General features: G+C 36.7%; 1 protein-coding gene across 2 annotated transcripts in view; it reads right to left on the bottom strand.

Moving 5' to 3' along the window:
• The window catches only part of PCSK5 (proprotein convertase subtilisin/kexin type 5), a 321,518-nt gene that overhangs the window by 191,963 nt on the left and 115,912 nt on the right, over positions 1-13,643 (bottom strand). For both annotated transcript variants that reach the window (XM_060762183.2, XM_060762182.2), the window contains exon 6: positions 1,400-1,488. In XM_060762183.2, coding sequence (XP_060618166.2) covers positions 1,400-1,488 — 89 coding nt within the window. The remainder of the gene's footprint in view (positions 1-1,399; positions 1,489-13,643) is intronic.

The following is a 13,643-nucleotide window of genomic DNA, read 5'->3' as shown; positions in this document are numbered from 1 at the left end:
GAATCGATCTATTGCATCATTATGTTCTAGCGGATATTAACAAAAATGAGTTGCTAGGTGAGGTGAATTATTGATATGGCCCAGTGAGGTGGTTTTATTATACTTTGTTTGCCATTTTCAATTAGTTTTACAGTGAGAACATAGGAATCTTTTCATAGCAACAGAAATACCTTTATTGTTGTTCCATTATTGTTTTGGAAGTTGCAGTGGGATTTAGATGTTTTGTTACTTGCTTGATTCTAGTGTGCAAAGCAATTTCTCAGAGTTATGATGGAAAAAAATATACACAGTCTAGTCAAACATTTAACAAGGAATGTATTTTTGTTCCTCTGTAACCTTAAGTGAGTCTGGGATACAATGCTGCCACTAAAGGCAGCAAACCTAAGCTTGCTTCTCCCACTATGGCAACTTTTGTAATTGCCCGAGCTGCAAAGTGTGCAATGAAATATATTGTATTTCCCCATTTTCACAAGTAACTGTCAATGAACCGGACTAGGAATGTAATAGGTCTTTCCTACACTGGAGAGAAAACTCAGTTTTGTGAACAGAAGCCTAAGCATAGGTTTTAAATCCTCTGAAAAGAAGGTGTGATCATAACCATCTAAGTCTCAGCATCTTCCCTCATGTGCTGCTGCCACCCAGAAATGTAATTTCAGTTCAGTGAACATGGTGCTTGTGTACTTATTTTGGAAAAAAAGATCAATCATTTTGGACCATTGCCACAGACACATGTCACACACCTATATCCACACTCTGTGGTAAATTTGAGTGTGCTGATTCATGAAGTCAGCAACTTCTAAATATAAAGTAACAGGCATTAATAGTATAAATGTCCATGTTTGTGGTTGTTTATTTTATGCGAACTACATTTTTTCTGACTTTTGTTTCCCCAGACTTACAAATTTACATATACATTGTATTAACTTCATGATTAAGGCTTTTATCACAGATTACACAGACATAATAAAGTATATTTTCAGTTGGAATTATGTTAAAACTATATATGTATGCACGTGTGTTTGTGGGGGGGGGGGGGAGGTGTCACATAAAAGTATGCTGATAGTTTTAAAATTAATCTATTTATCTCTCTACTTATTCAAACAATTGATTTTGGCAGAAAATTGTATGTTATAATATGTCATCATGTTATAACATTTTCCTGTTAAGAGTTACAGTGAGTTTTGTAGACATATTCCACAATACAGAAATTTGAGCAGGAGCATCTCGTTAGATATACACTCAATAAGAGAATGTTCAATCCAACCTATTCCTGAGAAAATGTATTTAGAATTTCTTCTTCATATACACTTATCAGATAGCAAAGCCTATAGACTAGAATGGCACTGAAATATGAAACTGATCAACTATTATTTTGCTCATATGAGATTGACATTCTTACCTCCAATTCTGGCATTAAATGCAATTCCAACTATACAGTGTGTATTGTTTGCTGTAGCTGCCACTTCTCCAGCACAACGGGTTCCATGCCTGTGGGCAGAAGAGACATTTTAAACCAAGTAACATAAATCACCAATAGAGACATATTGCCAGTATCTAATACCTTTGGTTTTACTCATCCTCAGGTTATGTCTCACTTTCAGCAATCTCAATGCAGCATGTCTATTTAGATGTACACTGTATGATTAGATTTCATTTAAGCTATTTCCTCAGCAACTACCTCACCTTCTGACCAAAGTCACATTTAATGTCTGCCACTATGATTTTGATGTTCTTCATCAATGTCAATCGTTTGTTCAAATGCAGCAAGAAATCAGCATGCTGTAATATATTAAAATAATGCTATGAAGGAAATATATTAAGTAACTTAAAGAGCTTATTTTAGGCAACTCAGTTGGCACCGAGTGCACATTTAACTGAGTGTACATTTAAAGAGCATTTCTATATACGCTAAGCATGTCTGGACAATGGTGCTACACATTTCCAATCTTTGCTCCACATAAAAAATGTCCTAGTTGCAGAGGGTTTGCAATGTGCCATGAACACACCTCTAAAACAGATTAATTCTTTTTAATTGAGAAAGCAAATGTGATTATCTCCCAATATGTATATTAATTTGTCAAAAAGCATGTATGACTCTGGGCTGGGATATTTCTAGGTATAGCAGACAGGATGTTCCTTCTCACCAGCTAATTCTTAGTCCTTGTAGTTGCAAATAAATAAAAATAAAGCTGAAGAAGTACACTAAATCAATTATAGTAAATTATACTAACCTAAAGAATAACCCTGCAGAATTTTAAAACCCTGTAGAACAAAAATTTATGTTACTAACTCAAATAGGAAACAGAAAAACTATGGACTGAAAAGGGTGCATTATGGGGGGAAAACACACAAAAAAACCCACTATCTATGGCCAAAAATAAAGAAAATCCTCATTCAATGACAGATGAAAAGGAAAAGGGGTCAGAAATATCTAAAGGTAACTGTCTAGTGACAAATATGTAGCAGAATAATCAGGCAAAAACACAAACAAAAGAAAACGTTAACTACAAAGGAATAATAAGAAGACTTAAACTAAGTAGAGCTGCTGAATAAATGAATGAATCTTAGAACAAACCAAGCCTGAACTTTCATTAGAAGCAAAAAGCCTGTCATACTTTGGGCATATTATTAGATGGTGTGATTCATTAAAAAGCCAATAATTCTGGGTAAAATGAAAGATAGAAGGGAGACAGAGATACTGTACTACTGAGAAACCATGGTCCCAAGATTGGACAACCTGAGCAGGGCAATTGAGGACCAATCTCTTGGTAGATTTCTCACTGAGAAGGCTGCTGTATAAAGACTTTATTCAATTACCAGGATAAAAATTAACCTGATAAGCTGCTGCAGATAAATACTATAGGTTTCTCTTCCGTGGAATTAGAATTGTATGAGCGGTGGGTGAGATCCCACAGGAGCTTAAATCCTTAGCAGAAGAGTATTTTAGAATACCCAGTACTTCCATACACAAGTGGCTTATGCAATGCCCAGTTGCTTTCCTGTCCAATGCTTGTGTTCTGCTCCATGTCCACTTCCTCACACCTCTGCTCTCTTTGCACTCTCTAGCAGCAAGTATGGGCCCTTCCACACAGCCATATAACCCAGAATATCTGCCTTGAACTGGATTATCTAAGTGCACACTACCATTTAAATCAGTTCAATGTGGATTTTATACAGCTGTGTGGAAGGGGGCTATGTTAGCATAGCTTTCTGTTCCACAAGCATTAGTTTGAGTCCAAAGTTTTGTGGCCACTTACATTTCTAATACAGAAAAAGATTTTTGCAAGCCCTTTTATGTCCTCAAAAATTAGCTAAACTTGATAATTAAAAACATAAATAAAAATAAAAATTGTAAACTCCTTACTTAAGCATTGAATAGGCAAGACTGGCAATATGGTCAAACTATAAAACTATATCCATTTAGACGTAATATGATAAAGAACAACATGTAGAAAAAGTGCAGCTCAATACAAAAGTATTAGTCCTATTGTACTGAAATGGTCATTCTGACATTTTTACAGTAATAGAAAATTCTCAGATAACACACTGAACAAAAAAAATCCAATGTGTAGTTTTCTACGCTCTGAAAATGAATTTGCATAGAAAAGAATGCTGGCAAAAAGTAAGTCACAAATATTCATGTTATTAGCCGTCTGCCCCAAGTACGTCAGTAATGTTTGTGCAGCTGCCTTGAAAGAATTTCAAGGGATTATATGTTATTTTCCTCTGTCTTTTCTGTTCATCTATTGCATCCACCTGCTGCCTTGGATGATAACTTCCTTGGAAGCAGAAATGGCACACATGGTATCAGAGAAAACAGTATTGCTCATTGTTGAAGAAAAGCAGTGCTACCTTACTTATTGATGAGACCAAAATACCTAGCAACAGAAATGTCTGATACAAGTGAGAATATATGTATTTTGAAGAAGAACCTTCAGTTTAATAATGAACAACTGTTCATAAGCAAATGTAAAGTATCTGTCTCAATGAGTGCTTTTTGCCAGCCTTCTTCTCTATGCAAATTCTGCACTATCCAAGCAATAAAAAGACACCAGTTGACTTATTAAAATACTATGACTGCTATGATCTTTGTTCTTTCAGACTCAGTTCTGTCCCTCTGCATAGTGTGACCAACCATGTAGCTGAGGACAAAATTTATTTAAAGTATTTCTGTATCACCTCCAAGACCACAGGGGATCCCAAGGCAATGAACAAATGAAAAATGAAAAACTAATTAAAACCATAAGATTATAAAATATTTAAAAACACATTAAATAGTCTTTAAACCCCATAAAAGCAGTCTAAAAACAATCCTAGAATCCAGTTTTGAAATAGTAAAAACAGCACTTTGAAATACTGAGTGCCATATGGAACAATATTGTTTTGGCTGTCAGCTGAAGTTTAAAAGAGATGGGCCCAGTCTAACCTCCTTGAGTAGGGAGTTCCACACTCAAGGCACCGCTGGAGTGTCTCCTCTGAAAATATAAAATTTCTGTCAGAACCATATGGACTCAAGTCATTTAGGGCAGTGGTCCTCAACCTGGGGTGCCCAGATGTTTTTGGCCTTCAACTCCCAGAAATCCTAACAGCTGGTAAACTGGCTGGGATTTCTGGGAGTTATAGGCCGAAACACTGGGGACCCCAAGTTGAGAACCACTGATTTAGGGCTTTGTAAGTCAACTCCAGTCAATTGAGCTTGGAAGCAAATTAGAAGCCACTGAAGGTCTTCAAGGATCAATGCTATATGATCTCTAAAATACACAACCGACACAAGTCTTACTGCTGCATTTTACACTAATTCCAACTTTCTAATTATTTTTCAAGGACAGCCCCATGTAGAATGCATTATAGCAGTATAGTAGTATAATAGGAGGTACCTGCATTGTGATCTGTTGTGTGTGTGTATATATGTGTGTGTGTGTATAAGACTTCCCTCCAAAATAGAGCAGCTGGCATGCCAGCTGAAGTTAAGACAGCACTGTATTCAAGCCATGAATCCCACTTGCAATCATATCCAGAACAGGCTGCAATCTCAATCCTAGTTTGATCCACCCCACCCCCCTACAGATCAGCAGTGCTTTTATCTTGTCTGGGATAAACCTGAGTCTATTTACCCACATTCAGTCCCTTATTACATCCAGACGCATCTTTGGCCTCAGTTGTAAAGGAAAGATAGAGCTGGATTATCATCAGTATACTGATGACACCCAGTCCCAAACCTCTGGATGATATCTTCCAGCCACGTAGAGTTCGAAAATCACACAGTATTGATCCCTGTGGAGCTTCATAGGGTAATGACTAAGAGGCTTAATCCAGTGACCCAGCACCACCTTCTGGAAATGTTAAACCAAGAAAGTACAGAACCATACAAAGCATGCCCCCAAGTCCCATATCAGTTAGAGAACCCAGAATGATACCAAGACTAATGATATAAATGCCACTGAAAGAGATAGAAGCACCAACAGAGATGTACTCACCCTGTCCAACCTCCTTGGAAAGAGGGAGACAACCAAGGATTAGAATGCATCTAAGTAATCAGATTCATTCAAGAAAGCCTGATGTTTTCATCACTTGTTCTAGGACCTCTTAGAAAGGGAATATTAGATTCACCAATAATTACATATGGAAGTGAGGACCAATGAAGGTCTTACAAATGCTTCCTTAAAAGAGGCTGGTACATAAACTTCTTTCAAAGAAGCATGTACATTCTCCACCACCCAACTGGCCAATCCTCCTGTGGTAGCTTTAATGAGCCATGCTGGACATGTGTCTAACTGATCAATGGTTGGCCTCTTCAAGCAATTCATCCACATCATCATGTTGAACAAGCTGAAATACATCTATCAAAACAGGACAACTGCACGCCTCAGCTTCTTCCCCACATCTCTACCACCTTCAATGTGGAATTCAAATCAGAAAGAATCTGAGCAATTATTTTCCATTTCTTCGATTCTAAGAGCTTTTTCCTGTATAAATATATCTAAAAATGTACTGCTTCTTTATAATTGATGATGTCTTACAATTGAAGATATGTGGTATTTAGCAAAGCTGATAAAATCCTTTATCAAACGTGTTTCTGTGTCAGGAATTTAAGAGTCAATTTCATTCATTATCTTATACATAGGAAATAGAGCCACTTTGCGTCTATTAAGAGAAAAAAACTTGGGGGAGGGAGAAGAGAAAGGGGAGGATAGCATGCATTCTCTGTTTTGGAAGCATACATTAGAAGAATGACAGAAATGTAATCAATCTGTTGTTATGGGTAAACATGGGGAAGTTGTCTTAAGGTCAAAGGACACCATTTCTTTTTGTCTCCCATTCAGGTGTGATTTCATGTTTACCTTCTACTGCTAAGGCATTAAAAGGGGATTGTGGGTTAAGCTCCCACTGCAAATGAATGGAACTTTATTTTCATTTTGGGAAAAACTATGCTAATTCCTCTTCTTAAAGCTAAGCTTCACTTTGCACACAGAGTCAAAATTAAATTGAACTTTGGCTATTTAAAGCATGTTCTGTTATATATTGTTATATATTGTACCATGCTGAGACTTTACACTCTTATAAGAAAAGGTTTATTACTTAGAAATTATTCCGGAATTGCTTCAGGTGCTGGAACTATGAAAACCATTGTAGTTATCTGAAATTACTATTAACCACACTTTGTGCATCTCCTTATTGTTTCTCCAAAATGTACCCAGCTATTCAGCAAACATAAATCAGGGCATAAGGTTTCCCAATTTGTTTAGCAACACCATTCTCTTTGATGCAGAAAATTAATCAATTAACAACTATGTTTAGATGTTGCAACAAACTGGAATTAAGAAGATTTCAGATTAGTGACAGACTGATGCACTAAAATACACTCCCTAGTTGTTACATCCTTATCAAGAGTGGCTAAATGTAGAAAGGTGTTGGTCTTAGTTGTTTCACACTGAACAACCTAGAGCAGTGTTTCTCAACCTTTCTAATGCCGCAACCACTTAATACAGTTTCTCATGTTGTGGTGACCCCCAACCATAAAATTATTTTCATTCCTACTTCATAAATGTAATTTTGCTACTGTTATGAATCGTAATGTAAATATCTGATATGCAGGATGTATTTTCATACCAAATTTAGCACAAATACCCAATATGACCAAATTTGAATGCTATTGGGGTTGGGGGTGGGGGGGGATTGATTTTGTCATTTGGGAGTTTAGTTGCTGGGATTTATAGTTCACTTATAATCAAAGAGCATTCCGAATTCCAACAGCGATGGAATTGAACCAGTCTTGGCACACAGAACTCCCAAGACTAACAGGAAACACTGGAAGGGTTTGGTAGGTTTTGACCTTGAGTTTTGGAGTTGTAGTTCACCTACATCCAGAGAGCACTGTGAATCCAAGTAATGATGGATCTGGACCAAACTTGGCACGAATGCTCAATATGCCCAAATGTGAATATTGGTGGAGATTGGGGAAAATAGACTGTGAAATTTGGGACTGGTACTTGCTGGGATTTATAGTTCACCTACAATCAAAGAGCATTCTGAAGTCCACCAACAATGGAATTGGGCCAAACTTCCCATACAAACCCTCATGACCAACAGAAAATACTGTGTTTTCTGATAGTCTTTGGTGACCCCTCTGACACCCCAGGGGTCCCGACCCACAGGTTGAGAAATGCTGACCTAGAGAATCCAGCGTTTGTTCCATGCCTGTCCCAAAGGTTTGCATTTTGCTTAATTTCTTTTGCTATAAGTGGGAGGGACTGGTGGTCAGCATGTGGTCAGTTGGTCAGTTGAAAAATTCACACCTATCTCCAGCAGACAAGAGTCCTTTGTCCCACCCTGGTCATTCCACAGATATATAAACCCTTTTTCCTAGTTCCAACAGACCTCACTACCTCTGAGGATGCTTGCCATAGATGCAGGCGAAACGTCAGAAGATAATGCCTCTAGACCATGGCCATATAGCCTGAAAAAACCTACAACAACCCATGGTGGTGTCTGCTTGTTTATCAGTCAGAAGGCACATTTCTTCTGAGTTCCAAATTATAATAATTTCCAGAAATGACTATTAGATGTCTAATTCTGTGTTGTATCAGCAAGAAGACAGGGGGAGAACATGGAAGGGGACCATGTTACAATCTACCTGTGAAATTGTCTTCCCCTGGAGACCCACGAGCATTTGTTTTTGTTAGATGTCAGGTCAAGATAGGAGGTTTTATTAGAGCCCTTGTGATCTAATCTATTTAAAGGTTGCATATGCTATGTAATTTAAAAAAACATTCTTGTAGACTTTTAAAGCTTGTTTAAGACATTTAATATGTGTTCATCTTGTTTAAATTATGTATTATTATAATTTGAAATTGTTTAAATTGTTGATATTGCATTACCTGCTTGCTATCATAAGAGCTCATCCTAAAAAGGTAGGATAAAAAGCATATAAATAAGTAAATAAACCAATGGAGCTTCCATGGAACCCTAGCAATAAATGCTGTGAATGGGGTCAAGCTCTTAACAGATTTTAATTTGGGAGGCACAATATAGAATTTCAAGGGAAAATTAGTTAAGCATGATGCAAATATTTTCCTGAATCCAGCTTTAGATATTAATTTTAACACAATGTACACAATGGCATCAAAGTACATTGCTGAATAGTACAGAGGATGGGTTTTAAAGTTCATCCAACAGATTAAAAAATCAACTTCGTAATGATTTGCTAATCCAGAGTTCCATGCTTTGCTTTCAACACCACTGTCTTAAAATATGTGTGTCCTTAGGCAAGAAATTGCAAAGCAAATTCTTGCTGAATGTCTGCTTAATACCAAAACCCAGTTAAACTGAAGTAAATGAAATCAAGATGTTTTAATAGATGTTTCATTGCATCTCCTATATTTCCTTAAACTATACAGTCAAATGAAATCATAGAAATTATCTCATCACAGAATTTCACTATTCCTTCTTCTGTGTCAGTATAGATTAAACATTCATTTTCAGTTCAACAGTAAGAGTACGATTCTATGTAAGAAATAAATTCAACTCCCAAGTAAGCAGTGTAGGATTGCAACCTCAACACTTTATAGCAGTAATATAAAAGAACTGACAATTTAGTGAGATTTTCCCCACACCCAAGGCCTGTATTGGTTTCAGATTGTAGAAATCACTTAAACTGACATCGGATGAGCCTTGCCTGATGTGGAACAGGTCTATTTGAGGGTTGGTCCACCTGCTTCTATTCCTTTCTGATCTGCATTGGCTCATTGTTCTGCCCTCCCTTTCACAATTGAAGAAACACTGGTTGCTCTGGGGTTTTCACCTACTGCAGTGGTGGTGTCCAGCCTCTGATTTCCCAGTTGTTTTTGACATCTCCCAGAATTCCTGGTCATTGGACAAGCTGGCCATGGCTTCTGGGACCAAAGGTTGGAAACCACTGTATACGGTCATAGGAGACTTGACAACTATCTTTGATAATCTATTTATTCCTACTCATTGCAAGGAATGAAATAAATTAGTGTGCTTTTCTCATGCTGCAATGCAATGTTCTGTCAAAGGTAGCAACGACTGATTAATAATCTCAAGCTTTACCTAACTAATGTGTTAGTTGAACTGATTAAGGGTCCTCCCACACAGCCCTATATCCCAGAATATCAAGGCAGAAAATCCCACAATATCTGCTTTGAACTGGATTATCTGAGTCCACACTAAGATAATGTGGGATTTTCTGCCTTAATATTCTGGGATATAGGGCTGTGTGGAAGGGCCGTATGACTACAATTTCATCCAGATTTATCTGAGAAAAGGCTTAACTATACTGTATACAAAAGAAGTTCCTTCAACACCAGTGTGAATAGGATTATGTCCTAACATGTTTATCCCTCTGAAGAGTGGTAGTCTTGTGATGTGACTTAGGTTGAATTCCTATTCCTATTCCAGTACTTGTTGTAAAACCCACATAGATTCAGGTGTAGAAATGTGTAGGAATGGATATGAAGTCAACAAAAGTAAGACATCTGGGCTGGTGAACTTATGTAGCTTACAATCATATTGTATGTCAACCTTTCACAATACCAGGCTCTACATGCACCACTACTTAAGAGTAATTCCACAGGAACGTCTTCCATAACAAATGTGATTGTACAACTTTATAGTGGATTTTAGGTGCTTCCTTAGAATTCAGCTATATCCATATTTTCTTTTTCTGATGTAAATAGTACATACAGAATTGTAACTGATTTTTCAGACTTAGATGATATAGATCCTATTTTGATATATTTCTTGAGCTATATTTTGTGTTCAATAAAGAGCATGGCAGAGAAGAAAAAAAGGAAATTCACCTGAGCATGACATTCATTTTAAATCCATGTTAAAAACCCAGTTAAAATTTTAAAAGATAAAAAAATTGCACTGTAGAGTTTCTAGAATTTCTGGATTATTCTGCACTTATTACAGAAATTAAAACTTTAACAATAGAAAAAATAACTATAATGGCAGTGGAACCATATTGTAAAATAGTTCTCAAAATGACAACGCCAAAAAAGACAAATGTATGGTTGAAATTTGTACTATAACAATGAAAACAGCACTGCATGGATATTGTAACAATCATGAACATAGATGAAGAAGTACACATTAAACTATGGATTTTAAAACGTGCTAATAGAATGGCATTGACGAGAGAGACAATGAAGGAAAAAATACTAAAATAAAAATAGTGAAATGTGCTTGACAGAAATATAGTTTTTATAAATCGACAGGACTATAGTAGTTTATAATCACAGAAATTACGTTTTTATTTCGTTTTCTCTCTCCTCCTCCCTCTTGAAAGATTGGATGCTATGCAGTCTGATTCACAAAGAAAAAGGCACTGGAAAAATACATGAGAATAACAATTGTTTAATGATGGCATGTGGACGAACCATGAAAATAAAATACTTAATTAAGGCACAGCCATTCAACAATAAGTGTCGGATGTGGAAATGTCCTGATTGTCATGTAACCTTCAAGACCTGTAGAGAACCTATATTTATGAACAGAGTTCAGGGATATATAGATCACACACTCTGCCATTACAAAATAATTTTAGAAGGCTTAAATCCAGTTGTAAGAGAAGTAGAGTAGATTCACTGAATCAACAGAACTTACATTAATGTTGACCAACCAAATTATAAATGATTCAATGGGTCTTTTCTAGCTGAGACTAACAATTAGCTTGAGGCCAATTTTTTCAAAAAATAGAAGACTAATAGAAATGAGAAAGGCGACGAACAAGAGCCTTAATTAAAACAACAACATTGTTGAAGAAATAAAACATAACAGCATGCAACAAATTATCTTGGAAGAGGTCATTATCTTTATTAGCAATTAAATATGAAAGTATTGGTTCAGAGTTTTGGAATTGCTTCATGCAGAGCACCCCCACTGATATGGTCATGGAGAGAAATTAGCATCTGACACAGCTCCCCCAGAGAGAAGCATCACTTTCTAACAACAGTTCTTAGGAAAGCATAATGTCTCTCCCCGCACCCACTTCCTTCATGCAAATAGCCACTACATTCTTTTCTGCCTGAACGTTCCTGGCATGCTTGCAATGAGAATTAAACTACATTGCATAATATCATATCTCCTATGCTTTTAGACATGTATTTACAAGTATACTTGTGATAATCTAAAACAAATTAAGCATGGGTTAAATATTAAGAGAGATACTCCTGCTCTATAGCTTGCAAACATAACAGAGGAACACAAAGATCATTTTTTTAAATAAAAGATAAGAGACTACAAGAATGAAATGGGTTCAAAACCATAAGAGAAAATTTCCAGCTAATTGCTGAGTATTATAGATAGAGCTTAGTCCTCAAAACAGGACACATCACACAGCAGCAGTGACTTAATCCACAGCTGGCTCCCATCTTTAATAAAGCAAATGTGAAAGTGTAGGATGGGCTTACATTGCTGACGACTTCAGGATTCTCTGCCAATTTATTCAAACCAAGCTAAATATCTGGCAGTACTCTTGCATACCACAGTAGTTAAAGAAACCACCATTGCTTCCTAGGAATTACCACAGGGCTCAAGAGATTAATGTTTATAGGCTTCTTCCCATCATCATCTACACTTCTGAAAACTTGGTGTTACAAAAATTTAACTGGGAAGTATTATTTGGTTAGTGTATCATTATGCCACAATAATGTAATACAATATAATATTTTTTCTGACTAAATCCCTATTGGATAATTGAAAAGAGAATGCTATACTGATCAACTGACCAAAATGCATGATATGTTCATATAAACCCAATGCTAGCCCTACTAAAAGCAGACTCTTTTAAAATGTAAGCAGAACTTGTGAACCATCCTGAGTCACTGTGAACTGCCCTGGGTCCCCTAAGGCCTTGGGAAGGGTCGTATACAAATACCGCAAATAATAAATAAATAATAATAACTTAAATCAGATATCAAGAATTCATTTAAATTAGTCTCCTTAATGTTGGCTTTAGCTATCATAGTTGTAAATATCTGATGATGTATTAACTGCCCATCATGTTTATTCAACAGTACATGTTGAGTATCCAATTGAAAAATGTAATCCAGTATATTCTGAATAGCCTTTCATGTACACTCAAGCTGCAAAATCTAGGAAGCCGGACAATGTTTTAGATGCATATCATTTAAGCAATATACATATGATAAGGTATGACAGGTAGATAGTAAAACTGTCACACATCTAAACTGAAAACATGTTTGCATGGTACATTACAACTGCATCTCAAAGTTTGCTCTCATGGTATCTCTCTTGTTATCCCTCTGAAAGGGACATAAAACCATAACTCTGTCTTTTAAAATTCTGAAGCATAATATTCATAACAATATAGGTGTCCAACATGAATATTTTCTATTAATATGGGTCTCACTGAAAAAAAAATACTTATGAACTTTTCTCAAGAACAAGAATAAATCTTATTTTATTATCAGCATAAATGAATTAAATCATTATACTATAACGTATTTTCCAGCATATAAGACGACTGGGCATATAAGACTACCCCCAACTTTTCCAGTTAAAATATAGAGCTTGCCGTATAAGATATGCTCACCGTATAAGACTACCTCTCTTCCAATGCACACCAAATAAAATTTAAAAAGCGTCAGATTTGATTTCAATATGGTAATTTTCCTATTACTGTACCTCTTTCTCTGCCTCTCAAATCCCGCACCTGCACCGCTTCACTGCAGTCTTCAGGAGCAAGATTTGAAAGACAGAGGTACGGTAATAAGATACAAGGGTGGGCCAGACAGGTAATAGAGGTGTGTTTAGAGTGGCCCAGAGCCACTCTATCTCTTTTTTCCATACCCCAGGCTCCCCAGACGTCTGCAGCTTGCTCCACCCTTCACTTACACCTTCCAGGTGAGACGCCCCTTCACCTCACTATTGGGACCACATTAAGTCCACAAATCCTGATGCAGGGATTTTCTTCTACCGTACTTGTACAGCGTCACCCTTAATGCTTTCATACAGTCGCTGCATACACCAGGGACGTGGCCACTGACATTTTTGAGCTTCCCCCACCATATGCAGCAACCACAGATTCTCCAATCTGGATTGGAAGTTTCAGCACCTGCGCTATAAGACGACTCCCGGCATATAAATCTACTCCCACA

Source organism: Anolis sagrei, chromosome 2 (assembly GCF_037176765.1).
Source record: "Anolis sagrei isolate rAnoSag1 chromosome 2, rAnoSag1.mat, whole genome shotgun sequence".
NCBI lineage: Eukaryota > Metazoa > Chordata > Lepidosauria > Squamata > Dactyloidae > Anolis > Anolis sagrei.
The sequence above is the reverse complement of the archived record's forward strand: the minus strand, read 5'-3'. Positions and strand labels throughout refer to the sequence as shown.